The 21,938-nt window shown below is 33.5% G+C and overlaps 6 protein-coding genes across 8 annotated transcripts; 5 read left to right on the forward strand and 1 right to left on the reverse strand.

Moving 5' to 3' along the window:
• The first annotated feature begins 984 nt into the window (after positions 1–984).
• LOC117602302 (odorant receptor Or2-like) lies at positions 985–3,466 on the forward strand. Its single transcript, XM_076691595.1, has 9 exons — positions 985–1,149; positions 1,254–1,379; positions 1,805–1,922; positions 2,002–2,266; positions 2,325–2,444; positions 2,521–2,611; positions 2,677–2,813; positions 2,890–3,022; positions 3,101–3,466. The coding sequence occupies exons 1-9, from the start codon at positions 1,105–1,107 to the stop codon at positions 3,152–3,154; spliced, it is 1,089 nt and encodes a 362-aa protein (XP_076547710.1). The 5' UTR covers positions 985–1,104; the 3' UTR covers positions 3,155–3,466.
• Positions 3,467–4,734: 1,268 nt separating this feature from the next.
• On the forward strand, positions 4,735–8,083 carry LOC117601959 (uncharacterized). 3 transcript variants are annotated; one of them, XM_076691764.1, is made up of 10 exons: positions 4,735–4,795; positions 5,225–5,394; positions 5,479–5,604; positions 5,666–5,783; positions 5,853–6,117; positions 6,181–6,282; positions 6,372–6,462; positions 6,535–6,671; positions 6,862–6,994; positions 7,063–8,083. In XM_076691764.1, exons 1-10 carry the CDS (start codon positions 4,765–4,767, stop codon positions 7,114–7,116), a joined length of 1,227 nt encoding a protein of 408 aa, XP_076547879.1. In that variant the 5' UTR covers positions 4,735–4,764; the 3' UTR covers positions 7,117–8,083. The 3 variants fall into 3 exon arrangements, with proteins under 3 accessions (XP_076547879.1, XP_034175225.2, XP_076547880.1); XM_034319334.2 differs by having other exon boundaries at positions 4,741–4,938; XM_076691765.1 differs by having other exon boundaries at positions 4,742–4,938; positions 5,197–5,394.
• LOC143306002 (uncharacterized) lies at positions 7,664–10,310 on the forward strand. The gene is made up of 10 exons (XM_076691596.1): positions 7,664–7,748; positions 8,082–8,251; positions 8,334–8,459; positions 8,534–8,651; positions 8,718–8,982; positions 9,047–9,182; positions 9,299–9,424; positions 9,491–9,633; positions 9,714–9,846; positions 9,984–10,310. Exons 1-10 carry the CDS (start codon positions 7,664–7,666, stop codon positions 10,035–10,037), a joined length of 1,356 nt encoding a protein of 451 aa, XP_076547711.1. The 3' UTR covers positions 10,038–10,310.
• A 1,433-nt stretch (positions 10,311–11,743) lies between these two features.
• On the forward strand, positions 11,744–16,108 carry LOC117602304 (uncharacterized). The gene is made up of 14 exons (XM_034320133.2): positions 11,744–11,851; positions 11,921–12,185; positions 12,252–12,353; positions 12,438–12,528; positions 12,591–12,744; positions 14,123–14,292; positions 14,375–14,500; positions 14,575–14,692; positions 14,757–15,021; positions 15,086–15,205; positions 15,366–15,456; positions 15,518–15,660; positions 15,741–15,873; positions 16,011–16,108. The coding sequence occupies exons 1-14, from the start codon at positions 11,782–11,784 to the stop codon at positions 16,062–16,064; spliced, it is 1,902 nt and encodes a 633-aa protein (XP_034176024.2). The 5' UTR covers positions 11,744–11,781; the 3' UTR covers positions 16,065–16,108.
• A 560-nt stretch (positions 16,109–16,668) lies between these two features.
• LOC143306003 (uncharacterized) lies at positions 16,669–18,511 on the forward strand. Its single transcript, XM_076691597.1, has 7 exons — positions 16,669–16,732; positions 16,847–17,016; positions 17,473–17,584; positions 17,663–17,927; positions 18,014–18,130; positions 18,220–18,310; positions 18,371–18,511. The coding sequence occupies exons 1-7, from the start codon at positions 16,669–16,671 to the stop codon at positions 18,509–18,511; spliced, it is 960 nt and encodes a 319-aa protein (XP_076547712.1).
• Positions 18,512–18,645: 134 nt separating this feature from the next.
• Positions 18,646–21,672, reverse strand: mus81 (mus81 structure-specific endonuclease subunit). The gene is made up of 8 exons (XM_034320114.2): positions 21,157–21,672; positions 20,942–21,047; positions 20,744–20,864; positions 20,242–20,661; positions 19,962–20,175; positions 19,684–19,896; positions 19,493–19,606; positions 18,646–19,427 (listed from the first exon to the last, which is right to left on the reverse strand). The coding sequence occupies exons 1-8, from the start codon at positions 21,520–21,522 to the stop codon at positions 19,182–19,184; spliced, it is 1,800 nt and encodes a 599-aa protein (XP_034176005.2). The 5' UTR covers positions 21,523–21,672; the 3' UTR covers positions 18,646–19,181.
• Positions 21,673–21,938: the final 266 nt, after the last annotated feature.

Here is a 21,938-nt window from a genome sequence, read left to right on the forward strand (position 1 = left end):
AATACGAGTGCAAAGGGTTAACATCTTTTTTATTAAAAACACTATCGCTATAAATGTATCCAAAATTCTCATTTTTCTTCTTACAAATTTATTTTGATACGTTGAAATTGATACCACAACAGCTAATACGATATTTTTTTACGAAGTAACTGATACCACGTTGCGATAAAATATTCATTAACAGAAAAAAAAAGAAAGAAAAAGACTTCAGCCATATGTCAATTTCTGTTATAAACACGAAGTTCTGACTCAAGGTGGATCTCGGCAATGGCCAAATGTCATTTTCTCATGAACCGTGTGTTTCTAGTGTAATGTGTACCTGTCAATCCATCGAAACAGATACGCTGGAAGCCGATATTAGTTGAAGAAGAACAAAATTGCATAATTCAAATTATTGTGTTATTTAAATAGAAAATTTAACACACACATTAGATAACATAAAGTTGAGATTTACTCTTTGTCTTGTTGTTTTATTATACGCCAGTCAATCCAACATTTGGTCCTTTATTTCCTCATCAGTTAAACGCCGGGGTACATCAGGCTGCGCCTGAAACACAAAAGTGTTTAAACAGTAAGAAACAATTAACGAACAGTGCGTGTCATTAACAATTACTTTTTCCGCGGTGCAATTAGAATGATAATTAAATTAAGTAATGGCTCTGGGATAAGATTTGGAAATTTAAATACACATACATATATTGTAATACACTCGCAACGAAAGACGCGCTCACCTGTGGGCGTCCCGGATAGGATGTTGGTCTATCGAAAGGGGCCTCGTATAAATTATATAGGCCTGCGGCGGAGCATCACTTGCGTAAACGCAGGAAAAGAGTTATGAATTTAAACTTATACATGAACCACTTTATAAACATTAATTTATAATATATTAATTTGTTTTAATACCATTTTATAAATTTGAATACCATTTTATAATAATAACTTGATTATTAAATAAGTTTAAGTTGAAAAAATGGTTCAGTGTTACAGAAAAATGGAAAACAGAGGAGGCACGCGTTTCAGCTACCTTGTTACAAAGTATTCAAAGAATATTTGATAGTTTTGGGACAATATCCGTATCAAACAGAACTGAGCCATAATATTAATATGACTGTGTTTGTTTCCTGTGCGATAAGCGTTCTTATTCCGTTAGTGAGTAAAATTTCCATAAAATGATACGTAAAACGAAATAATAGCCCCCGGAAATCTATTCAAAGCTGTGGTAATAATGAATTTTTCATTTATTGTAATTGCAGTTGTTGCAATTCGCCAAATCAATACGAGAGAAAAATTTAGATGGAGTTATGGAATGCATTCCAATTATGGCCACATTATTCGTCTCGGTGATCAAACTATTAAATCACAACATCAAGCGAAAAGAAGTATTTATATTGAATCAATGTTCTTAAGCAAAAGGGGTCCAGCTCTTATTAGCCAACCCGTATCTAACAATAAGATTGAAAATCTTGAGAAGGGGGCTAAAGCATTTAGACTTTCCGTCACTATTGGACAGGCCAAGCGGAAGGAGTTATTGAAAAAATTCTTGCGCCATTGTGTTTAGTGGGTCAAAATCTCAATGAATGGCCGAAAAAAAATTTTTTTTTTTTTTTGTCACTTTCGGTCTGACCGGAGTTGGCTCTACTTTTATCTAGTTATGTAAACATTTTTTTCATTTAATTTTTAGTAGGGGGGACAAACTGACTCTACTGGTCCCCTCTGGTTACGCTACTAAATGGAGCTGCACCCGTTTAGCTGTAAAGTTCTTAATTAATCAAAGCAGATGTATGTTATCCTTAAAATTTTACAGTTTGAAAATTTCTTTGATCGTATGAGCGAACAATGGGAAATTTCTGAGCTGAATGGGGAGATCCACGTACTGAACGAAATTATCGAGCAAGGAAGTAAAATGGGTACTTTATACAGAAGTAAAGATCACGAAAATGTATCCTTTTTCTATTTCCATTTTCTTGATTGTCAATTGCAAGTTGTCTACGAAATTTTCAGTCAGTTTATGGGTATTTATGATAATATTCCTATCGACACCGTTGGCCGCTCCGGCGTTGGATTTAATATCACGCTCAAACGAAAGCCGAACAAAAATGCAGTTGTTTAAACTAAATTACATTGTCGATACGGAGGATTACTTTTACATTGTTTATATACATTTGACGTGTTGTTCGCTTGCCACCGTCCTGGTAATTATCGCTATGGATTCGTTGTACATGGTCATCTTTCATTATATCTGCGGTGTGTTCGTCTTGTGCGGGTGAGTTGTACAACCGATCTGTTAACAATAAAAGAAATTAGAAGAATTCTTAAAAACGTAGGTATCAAATTAAGAAAGCAACAGAGATCTCTAAATCGGATATAGAAGGAGGAACCTTCGAAAACAGTAATAAAAAGGATTTGTTCAGACGTTGCGTGATGACACACTACGAAGCCATCAAGTTAGTAACTCGAATTCACTAATAAATCATAAATTAAAGCAACATTTTGGTAATCAATTTTTGCCATATGATTCAGATTTTACGATTACATGAACGATAGCACTCGTACCAGCTATCTGTTTCAAGTTGGCTTGAACATGCCAGGTATCACTTCAACGGCTGTTCAAGTAAGAATTCAAATCGAAAGAAATTCTACATTTCGAGTGATAATTGATAAAATGATGAATTTTAGGCAGTTATGAACTTTGACAGACCCGAAGAAGCATTCAGAATAATTATGTTTCTGTTGGGTCAACAATTTCATTTGTACACTCTCAGTTTACCTGGGCAAGTACTTATGGATCGAAGTTTTGAATTATCAAATGATATGTACGTACTGAATATCTTTTTAATTTGCAAAAGAAACATGAAATTTATTCAAGTATTTCTGAATTACTTACAACAGATACTGTTCGAAATGGCACGAAATACCAGTGAAATTTCAAAAAGTACTTCATATAATGCTAACCAGATCCAGCAAACCGTGCAGACTATCAGCCGGAGGATTATACGAAATGAACATCGAAAATTTCGGAACAGTATGTAGCAATAACTCATTCATATAAATCGTTGTGTCATACAATAGTTAATGATCAATATGATTTGTTAATTTAAAGATCTTTAAAACTTGCATGTCATACTTTACAATTCTACTCTCGCTGAGGGAATGATACGTCGAGAATATTTTCAGCAAACAAGAGAATATCGTACGAGATGACAAGGAAATGGAATTTAGAATTTTAAGAGCAGATGGTACTCTATCTTTTATTAAGACTTTTGCACGTTCATTCATTCATTATCTGTCCTTAAAATTCTGAACCACGTTTGTTTCAACAGTCTGTGTGCGAGAGGGTAAGCATATATAAAAAAAAGGATGATACTGATCATATTAACTTGTTATATAATGTAAAAATAAAATAAGCACACTGCAAAAACAACATGATTCCATGTATACATAACTCACAGTTTGAATAAAATTTATCAGAAACCAACACGTTTAGAAAATTTATCAGCAACTGTTTTTTTTTTTCAATATTATTTGACATATCTTTGATTCTATTTTTTATTGTATCGTTTGAACAAGGAATTTTCATCATTTCCTTTTTTCTTACCATGTTCATATGCCGATCGAGATCGCGACGATAAAAGTCCCACGTCTGGACATGGATTTAAAATTCCGCAGATCAGATGGCAGAGGATGGAAGTGAGCTTGTACGGTAAATAACATATTACACCTGTGTACACAATTCTCACGTTTCTTGAGAGCTTTCATCACTTAGCGGAACACTTGTAATAAGCACGCGGGACACCTGTTAATAACCATTATTCTAACTCTAATCGATCGACATCATGTGTTAGTGGTGCAATTTAATGTAATGTTCATTGGCGTAACTAGGTAGAGTTTGAAATGTGAAAAGGCCAAACTAGAAATCAAAAACTCGACATACCTACACCGAAGGCAATATTTTTGATATTAATATGTATTTTTCGAGGCTTTCAAAATGTGCATGTCTTATATTACAATGTTGCTATCGCTGAGGGAATAAGATCAATCGTTAATGCTCAAAATTAATTCAGCAATGTATGTTACATTTTACAAACTGGATTTTAGTTTAATTAAAAAATCAAATATAAAGGCTGTAGATTGTTTCTATAGTAATAAATGTATGTAAGTAGAAGCAGCTATTCTGAAATAAAATAGTTACGTTATATTTACTGTACACTACTAAAGCACCCAGCGTGCAAATGTCTCCTCTTTCTCAGACGAACTTGAAATTTTTTGCATTGAAATTGATTTGAAGAAAAATTTAACAAAAAATTGGTTTAGTTTGGTACCTATACTCTTTGCAAACAATATTTTTTATATTATTGCTTCCGCTTTTTGCTGCTATGTAATAATAATTTTTAATAAAAGATGCGAACATTCGATTTACGGCCATAGTCAATTTAGTATTCCACCAACCTTTTATATAACCAAGAAGATTCCATGAATTGAAAAAAGGGAAGAACCGCTACTATATTCGATGAAAACCATCTGTTAGTCGCACGGATACCCCTGGAAAATGATTCCCATCGTAAATGACCTCAATAATAACCTACTTCAAACTACGCACTCACGAATTTCGAATTTTTCTGAAATTTCTTATAAACGTTTAATGAAACCTGTGGACATCATTTTCTTATCTACCTCGCATTAACTTCACTCCGTTCGTAAATTAACTTCACTCCGTTCGTAATTGTAACCTGTCAATCGATCAAACCAGTCGATATTTACCAGTTGATGTTACGTAGTTGTGTCATTGTTGGAAATCGTATGTAGATTAAGCAAATTGGTCTAATACCACCCGTTGTCTCAAACGAAACAAATCTTATACTGCCTAGAGAAGTGATTCGATGCAGTATCAGTCGTGTTGTAGATGGTTAAAAACTGACTTTTCTTACAGCGATACAAAGAGTAAAAAGGAAATTTACTTCTTTCATTTTATTTCTATTCTGTTAGAGAATTAAGTGTATGATCTCGAAGAAGAAAATGAAAATTGTGTGAAAATTGAAAATTAACCACGGATGGGATTCTAACAACTTTTTTAAAAATAATATTCTTCTTCAGCTAAGAACAGTGCATTAATAATCTTTGAGAAATTTTCTAAATGAAAGAAATAACTTAAAATCTATCTTTCTAATTTTTCTAATTTTTCTAACTTTTTTAATTTAGATAATAGTGTTAAGTTGAAAGTTGTCAGTGTTGCAGAATAAGAGAAACCGAGATGTAAGCGTGTACGATATACCCGATTACAAAGTACTTAGAAAATACCTCAAACTTTCTGGTCTGGATCCTTATCAGGAAGATGCAATCAGTACTATTATTACGTATGTTGCGATATGCAGCCTGCTTGGTATGGTTATTCCTACAGTAAGATTGCACGTGTAATTGTTGTAATTGACCGTTCGATATAAATAGATTTTGTTAACTAATGAACAACCGACGATACGACAGTTCTTAGGATTCTACTCATCGATACTGGAAAAAGACATGGATCAAATGTTCGAGTCGGTGCCATATTTGACTGCCTCCAGTGCCTCCATCGTTAAAATATTGAATGTTCATCTGAATAAATCAAACGTAAGTATATATAAGTCCACGAGATTAAATAGTCTTCCAAAATATTCAGTATTATTATTAGTTTAGAAAATTATTAAATTTGGTGGTAAAAGAATGGGAACAATTAAAAGATAACGACGAACTGAAACCGCTGGAGAAGCTTACCAAACGAGCAAGTAACATTGCAAACATATACAGAAGTGCGTATTTTTTATAAATTTTTAATGAAATTATTTATAACTCTATTTCGAACGACAATGTCGTTTCAGGCTGTTTGGTCTCGTCTATGATAATATTTCTGTTGCTCACGATACTTCCATCTTTCCTGGACGTTGTTCTACCTCTAAACGAAACACGACCACGAGAACAACTGTTTAACGTCAACTATTTGTTCTTCGACGGCGAAAATTATTACTATTCCGTGTATCTACAGTTAGCTTGGAGTATGGTCGTTTGCGTTACCATTATAGCCACCGTTGATTCATTATATATCATCATCATACATCACGCCAGTGGAATGTTTGTAGTATGCGGGTAAGTGAATAAAATTCCCGACTCGAGTCGGATTATTCAGAATATTCCACGATTTCTTCCCAGCAAACAGTTTCAAAAAGCAACGGAAATGGCCGACATGACCGACGGAAACGAGCAATTCAATCGGTTCAGGCGTTGCATAATCTCGCATACCAACGCTCTCCAGTATGTAACAGTCAAATAATAATGCAATAACATCTGGTTAGTTAAGAAAACGATCGTTGATCTGTTTTTTTCATTTAACATATTTCAAGGTTTTACGAGATACTAAATGAAACTAGCACGACCAGCTATTTGTTTCAAGTCGGAATAAATATGATTGGGATAAGTGTGACGGCTGTTCAAGTGAGAATTTTTCAAGAAACCTCAATGGCGTTACCCTGGAATAATTTTAATTAGAAGAATGTTTCCATGTAGGTGGTACTGTCCCTCGACAGACCGGACGAGGCGACCAAAGCTGGTGTACACCTTGTATCGAAGCAGTTTCACTTATTCGTCATTAGTTTACCTGGTCAAGTGTTGCTGGATCATTGTGCGGAACTGGCAACAAATATGTACCATTATTTAATCAGTATACAGAAATATTTGACGGAAAAATGAATTCGGTGTCTCCAAGTGAACTTCAACTCTTGGGAAAGATCCCACTGGTTCTAAGTGAAATCTTTTAATAAAAAGACATCAAATTCATTTTTAACCCTATAATGAAAATAAATTTATTTTAATGTCCTCTGATATTTGTAACAGATACTGTTCTGAGTGGTACAAAGCACCGGTCAGAATTAGAAAAATGATTCAGATTATGCAAATGAGATCCAGTAAAATGTGCGCACTGTCGGCTGGAGGACTGTACGAAATGAGTATCGAGAATTTTGGAAACGTATGTAACAGATCATAATACCTTCATTACTAAACCCTGCAAGTTAATTAATTCTTTTTCTTTCAAAGACGATGAAAACATGCATGTCGTACGTTACGATGCTGTTATCGTTCAAGGAATGACTCTTTGTCACCTTTAGCTGAAGAATCTTAAATGGCGTCCGTAGTTTGATCTACTCAGGAAATAAAACACAATATAAATGAAGAAACGAATTATAAGGGAAGTGTGGTGCAGTCGTGTTTGTACGGGTATACAAATATACGTAAATTTGTTGAAATAAATGTTACTTTGCTATAATTCATTCTGACTTCCTTCGTAATGTTCATGGCAACTATACTTTTATTGTTTCGATTATTTCTTTGTGTTCGTTTTTGAGGAAGAAAATACACGAGGGATACACTTGTCTGTTTACCTCAAATCACTAGAAACATCCACTGCAATGTGGTACTGTCACATAAGTGACAACTGTACTTTTTTCGAACAAAAGGATCTCTTATCCACCCATTGTCCAGCCACTCAAAGTGATCCGTTCATGACACTGTTACAACTGAATCGTCTCGTGAATCTTCCCTTCCATATTTCCCCCCTTCACAAGTTCTACAGATTTTCAATATTCCCTTCAAGAGGTTCACAGTTAGCCTATCCATGTATATCATTTTCTTATTCATCATGCAACAACTACATCCCAGCCGTCATCCGAAAATGACACCACAATTCTATACCTGCCAACTGATCAATCAGCATTTTGAATTACGTATTCACACCTCTGTTTGCAATCGAATACAAGCTACATTCAACGCGTTGCTTTGATGCCATCAAAACCGAAGGCACGAACAGTAGGAAAGAAATTTATTTGCTTTTACTTTCTGCATCCATTCATTGAATTTTATTAGACCATGTGTCGGGATCGCAACTGTCTATTTTTATCAAATCCTTTGCTAATTTTACCATTTTATATTTTTATTCAAAAACATTAATAATAGCCCTAATTAATCTCGACACGATTTATATATCTGTTAATTATTCATTTCCATCGTACAGTGTTCGATACATCCGTGTAGCTATTATTAAAAATCAAAGTTCTCAGTGTTTCAGGAAGTTAAAGGACGATGCAACAACGTGTATGACATTCCTTATTGTAGGATGCTTAGAAAATACTTGTTATTTCTTGGTCAGGATCCATACCAACCAGATGGGATTCGTACCGTTCTCACGATTGTGATGGTAACCCTTCTACTTGGTGTTACTATTCCAACGGTAAGAAAGCACGCATCGTAATGATGCCAATAAATAATTCCAAATAATTGAATAAAATTGTTGCATAAACATTATTGTATAGTCGTTCCAATTATATATATCGTTGCTTGAGAAAGATATTAATGCTGTTCTTGAGTGTATGCCGCACTTAACAGCGAGTATCAGTACCATGATTAAAATTCTGAATGGTCATCTGAATAAGGAAAACGTAGGTACATATCTTTATGCATCAAGGAACGCAGCCTAGATATTACGAAATGATAAAAAATTGTTGTATTATAGTTTCGAAAATTATATCAATTAATGATAGAAGAATGGGAACTATTAAAATTGAACGATGAGTTACAGGTGTTGGATAAAATTACTGAAAGGGGAAGTAAACTTGCCCATTTATATAGAAGTAAGAACTCACGCTGAATTCTAAATCTCAGCATCTTTTTTTTCTATCCATATATCCTTTTCTTAGGTACACTGTTAGGATGTCTAGCGATATTCTTAACAGTTCCATTGCTTCCTCCTCTTCTGGATGTTATTGTACCTTTGAACGAAACTCGACCACGGCAGCAATTAATGAAAGTGAATTATTTGGTCTTCGACGAAAGAGAATATTTTTATATGGTTTATTTTCAATTGGCCACTGCGGCGTTCATTGCCGTCACCGGTATAATTACTATGGATTCTTTGTACATGACTATAATTCATTACAACAGTGGACTGTTCGCTGTATGCGGGTGAGTACTATAAAATTAGAAACTATAAAAATAAAAGCTTACTTCTTCGATGTTCGATTAACAGATATCAGATCCAAAAAGCGACGGAAAGGGACTACAACTTAATTACTCACAGGCGTACCACGAATGACTACAAATACGCGGATTTCCGACGTTGTGTGATCACCCATCACAAGGCTCTCCAGTTTGTAACGATCAAATAATAATGAATTATACAGTGTCCATAGTAATTAGTAATAATCCTCTTAAAGTAACAATGAAATTCTTACGAATTATAATGGACACTCTGTACAATGAATACTTACAAAAAAATTGAATCATCGAACTGATGTCTTTAATTTCTGCTTTGAGGTTTTACGAGATCTTCAAGGAGAGCAGTACAAATTGTTATTTACTTCAGATTGGCTTGAATATGACAGGTATAAGTGTAACTGCTGTCCAGGTAAATACTCTGTAAAAAAAAAAAATAAAAGAGAAACGATGTTAATAATTTTGATGTTCGTTGCAGGCAGTTTTAAATATGGATACCGATTCGACAGACGAAGCTATCAGAAATGTAATATTTTTTGGCGCGGAACAATTTCATTTGTTCGTTAGCAGTTTACCTGGACAAGTGCTGATTGATTATTGCTCGGATTTTGCAGCTAATATGTAACGTCGTGACACATACATTTATGCATAAGTGTCGGATAACAAATTTCAATTTAAACATTTCATCGATTCTGTAACAGATACAGTTCCAATTGGTATAAAACACCGATCGAAATTCGGAAAATGATTTATCTGATCCAAATAAGAGCCAATAAATTGTGTGTATTAACCGCTGGTGGATTATATGACATGAACATGGAAAATTTTGCATCGGTACGTTTTAATTAAATGTAATGTCCATTGGCGTAACAAGGTAGAGCCTGGAATGTGAAAAAGTCAAACTAGAAACCAAAAATCCTACATATTCATATCAATGGTAAGATTTCTAATACTTATATTTATTTTTCAAGGCTTTCAGAATGTGTATGTCTTATATCACAATGCTGCTGTCACTGAGGGAATAAGATCCATCGTTAATGCTCAAAATTAATTCAGCAATGACTGTTACATCTTACGAACTGAATTTTAAATTAATTAAAAAAACAAATGTAAAGGCTGTGGACTGTTTCTGTAGTAACGAACGTATGGAAGTAGAATCAGTTCGCATTCTGAAATAAAATCGTTACGTTATATTTATTCTACATTATTAAAGCACCCTGCGTGTCAATTTCTCGTTTTCCCCATACCAATTTAAAATTTTAGGCACTGAAATTAATTAAAAGGAAAATTTATGAAAAGATTACCTTAGCTTCCTTTTTCTGCTATTATATAACTTGTCATACCAATATAATTTTTAATAAATGATACATACATGCTTATTTTTGTTACTGGACTTATGGCCTCATTGAACTTAGCGTTCCACCAACCTTTTCTATAATCAAAAGTGTTCCGTGAATTCGAAAAAGTTAAGAACCTCTGCTCTATTCGGTCAACACTATTTATTAGTCAATCTGATACCCCAGGAAAAGGATTCCCATCGTAATTTTTATTCGACTTCGAAAAGAAGGAGGATACTCAATTCGATTTCCGTGTATACATATTTTATTTTCCTCTTCAATATTGTGTTTCAAACTACGTACCCACGAATTACGAATTTATCTGGCTCTTGTTTAAGAAACGTTTAATGAAACCTATGTGCATCATTTTCTTATCTACCACGCATTAACTGTACCCTGCTCGTGATTTTAAAATGACATCGAATTCTATACCTGTCAATCGATCAAACGATTCTCTATAACATATTTACCAGTTGATGTTACGTAGTTGTATCATTGTTGGAAATCGTATGTAGATTAAGCAAATTGATCTAATACCACCCGTTGTTTCAAACGAAATAAATGTTATACTTCCTACAGAAGTAATTCGATGCAGTATCAGTCGTGTTGTAGATGGTTAAAAACTGACTTTTCTTGCAGCGATACAAAGAGTAAAAAGGAAATTTACTTCTTTCATTTTATTTCTATTCTGTTAGAGAATTAAGTGCATGATCTGGAAGAAGAAAATGAAAATTGTGTGAAAATTGAAAATTAACCACGGATAGGGTTCAAACGATTTTTTTTCTATTAATATCGTTCTTCAACTAAGAACATTGCTTGAATAATCTCTGAGAAATTTTGTAAATGAAAGAAAGAATATAAAATATATCTTTCTAATTTTTCTAATTTTTCTAACTTTTCTAATTTAGATAATAGTGTTAAATTGAAAGTTGTCAGTGTTACAGAATAATGGAAACCGAGGCGTAAGCGTATACGATATACCATATTACGAACTACTTAAAAGATACTTCAGATTTTTGGGGCTGGATCCTTATCAGGAAGGTTCAATCAGTATTGTTACTATGTATGTTATGATATGCAGCGCGCTCGGTATGGTTATTCCTACAGTAAGATTGCACGTGTAATTGTTGTAATTGACCGTACGAAATAAATAAACAAATTTGTTAACTAATGAACAACCAATGATACGACAGTTCTTAGGATTCTACACATCGATACTGAAAAAAGATATGGATCTAATGTTCGAGTCCGTGCCATATTTTATCGCCGCCTCTATCAGCATCGTTAAAATATTGAATGTCCATCTCAATAGATCAAACGTAAGTATATATATATATCTCCTTGAGATTAAATAGTCTGCTAAAATATTCAGCATTATTTTTAGTTTAGAAAATTATTAAATTGGGTGGCAAAAGAATGGGAACATTTAAAAATGAACGACGAACTGGAAGCGCTGGAGAAGCTTACCAAACGAGCAAGCACCGTTGCAAACGTATACAGAAGTACGTATTTTTCATAAATTTTTAATAAAATTATTTATACCTCTATATCGAACGACAGTATCGTTTTAGCTTGTTTGCTCTCGTCTATGGTAATATTTCTGTCGCTCACGTTGCTTCCATCTGTCCTGGACGTCGTTCTACCTCAAAACGAAACACGACCACGACAACAATTGTTTAACGTCAACTATTTGTTCTTCGACAGCGAAGATTACTACTATTCCGTGTATTTACAGTTATCTTGGAGTACGCTCATTTGCGTTACCATTATAGCCACCGTTGATTCATTATATATCATCGTCATTCATCACGCCAGTGGAATGTTTGTAGTATGCGGGTAAGTGAAGAAGAAAATTTTCGGCTCGAGTCCAATTATCCAAATTATTTCACGATTTCTCCTCAGCAAACAGTTCCAAAAAGCGACGGAAATGGCCGACATGATCGATGGAAATGAACAATTCAATCGGTTCAGGCGTTGCATGGTCTCGCATAACAAGGCCCTCCAGTATGTAACAATGAAATAATAATAAAATAACATACCATTAATTAAGAGAACGATCGTTGATCTGCTTTCTTCATCTATTTCAAGGTTTTACGAGATACTAAATGAAACTAGCACGAACAGTTATTTGTTTCAAGTCGGAATAAATATGATTGGGATAAGTGTGACGGCTGTTCAAGTGAGAATTTTTCAAGATAGTTATCTTGGAATAATTTTAATTTGAAGTATGTTTCTATGTAGTTGATCCTGAACCTTGACAGACCGGAAGAGGCGACCAAGGCTGGCGTACTCCTTGTATCGAAACAGTTTCACTTATTCGTCATTAGTTTGCCTGGTCAAGTATTGCTGGATCATTGTGCGGAACTGGAAACAAATATGTACCATTATTTAATCAGTATAAAGAAATGTTAGATGGAAAAATGAATTCGGTGTCTCCAAGTCAACTTCAACTGTTGGAAAAGATCCCACTGGTTCTAAGTGAAATCTTTTAATAAAAAGACATCAAATTCATTTTTAACCCTATATTGAAAATAGATTTATTTTAATGTCCTCTGATGTTTATAACAGATACTGTTCTAAATGGTACAAGACACCGATCAGAATTAGAAAAATGATTGAAATTATGCAAATGAGATCCAGTAAACCGTGCGCACTGTCGGCTGGAGGACTGTACGAAATGAGTATCGAGAATTTTGGAAACGTATGTAACAGATTATAATACCTTCATTACTAAACCCTTTAAATTAATTAATTCTTTTTCTTTCAAAGACGATGAAAACGTGTATGTCGTACGTTACGATGATGTTGTCATTCAGGCAATGACTCCTCAACACGTTTAGCTGAAGGATCTTAAATCGCGTCCGTAGTTTGTTCTTCTTAGGAAATAAAACACGTTATTACTGAAGAAACGAGTTAAAGGAGAATTTCGATGTAGTTGTTTTTTTTACGGGTATACGAATAAACTTGTTAAAATAAATGTGTTTTTGTTCTAATTCATTCTGATTTCCTTCGCGTTTATAGCTACGATACGTTTATTGTTTCGAATATTTTCTGGTATTTGTCTTACAGGAAAAAATTCACGAGGAATACACCTGTCTGTTTACCTGAAATTACTAGGAACATCCACTGCAATATGGGACTGTCACATAAGTGACAACTGTACTTTTTTAGAACGAAAGGATCTCCTATCCACCCATTGTCCAGCCACTTAGTGATCCGTTCATGACACTGTTACCCCTGTAAACTGAATCGTCTCGTGAATCATCCCTTCCATATTTCTCCCTTCACACCTTCTACAGATTTTTAATATTCCCTTCAAAAGGTTCACAGTTAGCCTATCTATGGATATCATTTTCTTATCCATCATGCAACAACTACATACCTGCCATCATCCGAAAATGACACCACAATTCTATACCTGCCAACTGATCAAACCGTATTTTAAATTACGTATTCACACCTCTGTTTGCAATCGAATACAAGCTACATTCAACGCGTTGCTTTAATGCCATCAAAACCGAAGGCTCGAATAGTAGGAAAGAAATTTATTTTTATTTTTTGCATCCGTTAAATGAACTTTATTATACGATGTATCGGGATCGCAACTGTGTATTTTTATCAAATCTTTAGCTAATTTTACCATTTTGTATTTTTATTCAAAGACATTCGCCCTAATTAATCTCGACACGATTTGTATATCTGTTAATTATTGATTTCTATCGTACAGTGTTTGATACACCCTTGTAGCTAATATTAAAAATCAAAGTTCTCAGTGTTTCAGGAAGTTAAAGGACGATGCAGCAACGTGTACGACATTCCGTATTGCAAGATGCTTAGAAAATACTTGTTACTTTTTGGCCAGGACCCATACCAAGGTGACGGGATTCGTACCGTTCTCACGATTGTGATGGTAACCCTTCTACTTGGTGTTATTATTCCAACGGTAAGAAAGCACGCATCGTAATGATGCCAATAAATAATTCCAAATAATTGAATATAATTGTTACATAAACATTATTGGATAGTCGTTTCAATTACATGTGTCGTTGCTTGAAAAAGATATGGATGCTGTTATTGAGTGTATGCCGCACCTAATAGCGAGTATGACTACTATTGTTAAAATACTGAATGGCCATCTGAATAAAGAAAACGTAGGTACATATCTTTACGGATCAAGAAATGCAACATAAATATTACGAAATAATCAAGATTAGTCGCATTATAGTTTCGAAAATTATACCAATTGATGATAGAAGAATGGGAATTGTTAAAATTGAACGATGAACTGCACGTGTTGGATAAAGTTATTGAACAGGGAAGTAAACTTGCCAATTTATACCGAAGTAGGTAGTCACCCGGTATTCTAAATCTCAGCATCTTTTTTTTCATTTATATATTCTTTTCCAGGTACATTGCTAGGGTGTCTAGGAGTATTCCTAACAGTTCCATTGATTGCTCCCGGTTTGGATATTATTGTACCCTTAAACGAAACTCGGCCACGGCAGCAAATATTTAGAGTAAATTATTTGATCTTCGACGAAAGAGAATATTTTTTTATCGTATATTTTCAGTTAGCCATTGGCGCGTTCATTATCGTCAGCGGTATAGTTACAATTGATTCTTTGTACATGATTATCATTCATTATAACAGTGGACTGTTCGCTGTATGCGGGTGGGTACTATAAAATTAGAAAATACACAAGCAAAAGCTTACTTTTTCGTTGTTCGATTAACAGATATCAGATTCAGAAAGCAACGGAAAAGGACTACAACTTAGTTACTCAGAGGAGTACTACGAATAATCACAAACACGCGGATTTCAAACGTTGTGTGATCACGCATCACAAGGCTCTCCAGTTCGTAACGAATGGCACAAAGTGCCCATAGTAATTTGTAATAATCCTCTTAAAGCAACAATGAAATTGTTACGAATTATAATGGACACTCTGTACAATGTATACTTACAAAAAAATTCATTCACCGAACGCAACTGATATCTTTAATTTTTCCTTTGAGGTTTTACGAGATCTTGAAGGAAAACAGTACAAACAGTTATTTACTTCAGATTGGCTTGAATATGATAGGCATAAGTGTAACTGCTGTCCAGGTAAATATTCTGTTACAAAAGAAAAAAGAAACAATGTTAATATCTTTGATGTTTGTTGCAGACAGTTTTAAACATGGATACCGATTCGACAGAAGAAGCTATCAGAAATGCAATATTTCTTGGCGCGGAACAATTTCATTTGTTCGTTATCAGTCTACCTGGACAAGTGCTGATTGATCATTGTTCGGATCTTGCAGTGAATATGTAACATCGTAACAAATATATTTATGCATACGTATCGGATAATTAATTTCAATCTAAATTTTTCACCGATTTCGTAACAGATACAATTCCAACTGGTATAAGACGCCGGTGAAAATTCAGAGGATGGTTTATCTTATGCAAATAAGAGCCAATAAATTGTGCGTATTGACCGCTGGTGGATTGTATCAGATGAACATGGAGAATTTTGCATCGGTACGTTTTAATTTAATGTAATGTTCATTGGCGTAACAAGGTAGAGCCTGGAATGTGAAAAATTCAAACTAAAAACGAAAAATCCTACATATTTACACCAATGGTAAGATTTCTAATACTTATATTTATTTTTCAAGGCTTTCAGAATGTGTATGTCTTATATCACAATGCTGCTGTCACTGAGAGAATAAGATCCATCGTTAATGCTCAAAATTAATTCAGCAATGTCTGTTGCATTTTACAAACTGGATTTTAGATTATATAAAAAACAAATATTAAGGCTGTGGATTGTTTCTGTAGTAACGAACGTATGTAAGTAGAATCAGCTGGTATTCTGAAATAAAATCGTTACGTTATATTTATTCTAATATTACAGAAGTATCCTCCTTTCTCTTACACCCATTTCATAATGAAACAATATATATAATAAAATAATATCAAGTCTGTTTTCTCACCTAATGTTGCCTTGTCAAAGTGTCACGAGAAACACTAGTCAAGTATTAAGTCCGACTGAAAGTCCACTTATAGCTATGTACACTTGCGGTGTTCGTTTCGGATAAAAGCCTGGCACTTATGGACCTCATTTTCTTACATACCGAAAAGTATTGCAGCTCTACCGTAGGGTGATCCGATAGTGCCCTCGTAATCTATACCTCCCAACTAATTGAACGATCAACTAATTTATTTAATGGCCGTTTTCCGTAATTGTCCGATCATAGTTTGAAATAAAAATAATGATACAATGAATCATATGAAGTGAAATTTCAATTATTTTTCTGGAATCGTTTGATCGTGATGTTTGCTGACGGTGCTGTACCGGTTAAAATGTCGCTGCCCAGAGAATCTGAATCCACAAACGGTACGAATAATCTTTTCCGTTATATTTGAACGTGTTGAATACCGCGAGGACCATCGATCTTTTTTCCTCGAAGACCAGTTAAGTTCTAATAAAAATCGAAACGCGGATATTTAGGATTTCAGATAGTCCAAGCACGAAGCAACAATGTATTCGCTCTTCAGCATTACAAAGCACTTAAAAAATATTTAATGTTGCTCGGGGTTGATCCGTACGTTGACAGTCTAGGAAGTAAAATCAGACTGTACGTGGTGAACGTCACCATGATAGTTGGCATAATTCCACTGGTAAAAGGACTATCTTCCAAATTTGCAATAAGTACTGCTAATTAAAAATAATATTCGACAGGTTCTAGAATTATGTGTAGCAATCCGTAACAAGGATTTCGATAGAACGGTAGAGGCATTTCCTCCCGTACTTACACTGATTGCCAGTATAATTAAATTCGCAAATTTGTCTGGAAACAAAAAACACGTACGTATATTTATATACAGGGCGTTCCCTGCAACTAGGCTAAAATGGTCTAGTAAAAAGAGTCTAAAAGGTCTAAAAATGGTCTGGTAAAAAAGTGAAGGTGACCTTAAACTTTTTAACCCGCCTCCACTTTCAGCGCCAACGTGTCCATCCTATAATGCTCTATTCGACGCCATTTCAGTTTTTCTGATGATATTTCTTTCGGTCTTATACCATCCCTTCTTAAATAATCTTCCCAAATCTTCTACGTTATCTGTTTTGCATTGTAGTTTAAAGTGTTATTGGATTTTGTTACGGAAGACTGGGAGACATTAAAAAACGAAATCCACGTACTGGACAAAATTACCAAACAAGGGAACAGAATTGCAAACTTGTATAGAAGTATATTTTCATATATCTCCTAATAATGTACATGGCAACTGTGTGTTCAATTCTTCAATTTCCATATATTTCTTTCAGCCACTTTATTGTCATTTTTAGTATTGTTTCTATATATTCCGTTAATTCCTCCAACATTGGATATCATTATTCCATTGAATGAAACTCGTCGACGACGACTACTGTTCAATGTTAATTATATATTTATAGAAGTTGATGATCATTTTTTCACCATTCATTTGCAATTGTCTTGGACCTCCTGCATTTGCATATTAATAATCGTCACCGTAGATTCCTTATACATGCTTATCATTCATCATGCTAGTGGATTATTTGACGTATGTGGGTAAATATTTTTGTTTTCCATGGTATTTAATTTATATTAAAGCTTCCTGTTGCCTGTGAATTATATTTCTAATTACAAATGTACAGTTATCAGGTTGAAATGGCGACCACAAATAATAATTTATACCCAAATGAAACTGCAATGGAGAACAACAGATACAAACAGTTTAGACGATGCGTAATTACACATCATAGAGCTCTCCAGTTTGTACCGGGTTCCATAAAAAGAACGACTTATAAACGGGTTTAAGTACTCAGAGTTTATCTGATTTGCTTTTTCTTTATTTTTCTAGCTTTTTCATCACTTTACAGAAATGTAGCCAGATCTTGAATTTGGTGCAGGTCGGAATAAATATGGTGCTCATCAGCATCACTGCTGTTCAGGTAAGAACAATTTCACCCTTGTATATCAATGATGTAGATCTTCATACATTTATTTTACAGATTATTCTGTATATGGATCAACCTACAGAAGTTATGAGATTTGTCTTGTTCCTTGCTGCACAGAAATTTCATTTGTTTTTTATCAGTCTATTTGGACAAATCTTACTGAACCATGCTTTATTGTTACCAGAAACAGTGTAAGTACCATAATATGTGACATAGCATTTGTCAATACTATTTCCTAGATGTGTTCCTGAATTTTCTAACAGATACAGCTCGAAGTGGTACGAAATGCCAGTAAGATTTCGAAAGGTACTTTACACTATGCAAATAGGATGCAACAGACCATGTATTTTGAGCGCAGGAGGATTATACGAGATGGACATTCAAAACTTTGGAAAAGTACGTATCGATAATAACATTGGTCAAGTTGTTGCCCTTGGTAACATATTAGCAATTAACTTATTTTAATTAAAAGACAGTTAAAGCGTGCATGTCGTATTTTACAATGTTTCTGTCAATGAGAGAATGATCTTTCACATCTACTTGCAATCCGACTGATCGCAATGATGAAACAGCTACTTCGACGTAAGATTTTGATAATCGATGGATATAATTGATATAACTTAATCACACTAAGAAACTGATATTACAAATGATTTTATAGCAAAGTAAATTGTTGCACTAATTTATTGAAACCCTATAATAATAGTGTATGCATTTTGTCGAAATATGTAAGTAAGAATAAAAGGTAAGTTCAGATTTTCTTCTTATTCATGAATTTCATTTATCAAAACGTGATCATATGATATATAACATACAAGGTAGTCTTATTTCAATAATAAAATGTAGTCTTCTAAGTTATCAAGAATCATTTTAAATTCTTGTTAGTGTATAATTGATAAATTGTTTTGCTAATTACCGGTCCGACCACAGATTTCTTATTTCCGTATTCAATATTTGCTAATAATAATTCCGCATTGCAACCGGGCGTTTGAAACGCATTAATTAATGTTCGCGGGGTTGGATAACGTTCCACGATAGCAGAAGCTTTATCCACGGAAATTCCTTTTAATTGCAGTAGTTGGCGGATAAACATTTCATTTACTTTAAATACCTAATGAAAGATTTTATTTATGTAATTATCGTACTCGATATTAATAACATAATTACCGTACATACTTTTTGTTTAGATGCTCCCTTATTGAACTCTCCGAATTCCATAAGATTACAAATGTTGCTTGAACTATCTGCCTGTGTAACAATTTCTTTTCCACAACCTACTAAATTCTTTCCCTAAAATAAAAATAACTTGCTCCTAATATATGGTACTAATGATTCAAGTGTGGCAAAAAAAAAAAAAAATGGCATACCTTGAAAACTTTTATTAAAATCTTTGTTAAAGATGACAAATACAACATGGAATCTTTATGATTCCTTGTATATTTGACTGAAAAACCATCTTGTATCAAAGTATTAATAGAAGCTTGCATCAATGATGAATATGGTATTGCCAGTCGTTGTTCTTTCTTATATTCCTCAATTATATACATAAGATTTGTAATTCCCGATTGCTTTAATCTAAACTGTACAAAAAGATTTCCTTTTTGATTATATAAATCCAAGTAATTGAAAATTAATTATCAAATACCTTTTGTTCATGAAATCTTCCGTCTGTGATACTTGAGCTCAAATCATCTATTCGTTTTCTTTCTACTATATACGGTAAAATTAATTCATTGTTTGTAATTCTACATCTAGCGATCCACGCGAAATCACCAACTTTCAAATGTCGTATCTCAAATAATACACCAAGTTGGGTCAGTTCAACTATTGTAGCATCATGCTGAGGTTTTGTTTTACCACTGCAAGAAAATTATTCAGACGTCTCATAATAAATTTGTGTGAAAAGTTGATCAAATAAAACATACCCACAAATCTCCTGAGTGTCTACTAACAATATTATATCAAATTTATTTGGTTCCAAGTAAATGTTTCTCTCAATATTATCAGTAAAATTTGCTTTCTTACTGCTTCCTTCAATTAACTCACAATTATTTATATGTTTTGCCTTTTTCTTATATTTTTGTTGCGTAAAATATTTATCAGGCTGTGTGCTTATAGGAAATTCTACAGACTTAGATTTATAAAGTTTTGAAGACGTATCATTCTGAACATTCTTAGAACTTCCATTAGATGTAGCTACATTTGTAACTTTATCACTGATAAATGACTTTAAAGATATTTGAATCTGATTTAGGTCTTCAGAAGACTTTATCAATTTAACATCAATAGCAGCAATTTCACATATCTTTTTAGCAATATTTGTGCCATGGTCTGTGAGATTATATCTATGTAAGTCATATTATATTTAATTATATTGCATATTTTATACAAACTTACAGTCTGTTATTAACAATATTAATTTATTACCTGATAGGATCATCTCTCATAGAAAATAAACCATTGTCAACCAAATTGAAAATTGAATCCTTTGATACATGTCTACACAAATTTATAATTTCACACAATAAATCTGTCTCCATAACAAACCCTAATAAATTCAATGTTGATCAATTAAACAAAAAGAAAAATAATTATGAAATCTTACAAATATTGTTTACAGAATACCTGAATAATAAGGGCATTGTGTTTTTTTATATAAAGTCAATAAAGCTGCATAATTCTCTAAGTCCCATGCTGATAAGTTCAACTTATCAAATATTGCCAGTTCTATCTTAAAATAAAAACCAATGTTTTAATTACATGAATACATACATTACATAGATAAATAAATACAGCTAATCGTATTACTAATCCTTATATATAAATATGTAAGTATTTACCTCTTCGTGCAAGTAATTAGTATCTAAAACATTTTGTGATTTATATCTCTTTTCAGGTGTATGTTGCCTATTAAAATCACAGTGGGTACAAACTAAATCATCTTTGTTTATTGTATCTGTAGTTTGAGCTTTATACTCTTCAAGTTTTTTATCCAACATCAAGCATAATTTTGTACCAAAGTCTTTCAATATTATACAGTCTTTCCCAGAATTTAATGGTAAAGGATATTTTTTCAAAGAAGCAAGTGCCTTTGAAAAATTATGCTCCAAAGTAGAATTTCTGAATGCAGCTTCTTTTTTCCATTCTTCTAACCAAAGTTCAAACAATGGATTTGGTCTTTTTGACTTGATTTTCACTCTTTTCATGATTAATTATCTTATTACATCGTAATATATATAAACCTACTGCTTGAACTTTGGTTAAGGCGATGCAAGCCAGCGTCGAGGCCGAACTCCAAATTCCGTATTCCGTGTGGGTAAAACAGCCCGCATTTCATCGAAAATTGGGCCGAACTGATTTAAGCGCCACCTCAGTTATAGCGGCATGCTCTACATAATTAAACAATACTGACCATGCATTGATTATTATTAATTTTCTTTCTGTAAAATTGTATTTGCAACGTGGTACACTTCAGAATCTCAAAAGCATAGTTCCTGAAAAAAATATAATAGAGATTAAATAGAAAAAAAAAGGATAAATTTCGCAGCCGATTCGCTCGTATTATTTGCTGCATAATTAATAAATGTACCATAGAAATAATGACACAGTTATTAATTAGTCA

Source organism: Osmia lignaria, chromosome 13 (assembly GCF_051020975.1).
Source record: "Osmia lignaria lignaria isolate PbOS001 chromosome 13, iyOsmLign1, whole genome shotgun sequence".
Lineage (NCBI taxonomy): Eukaryota > Metazoa > Arthropoda > Insecta > Hymenoptera > Megachilidae > Osmia > Osmia lignaria.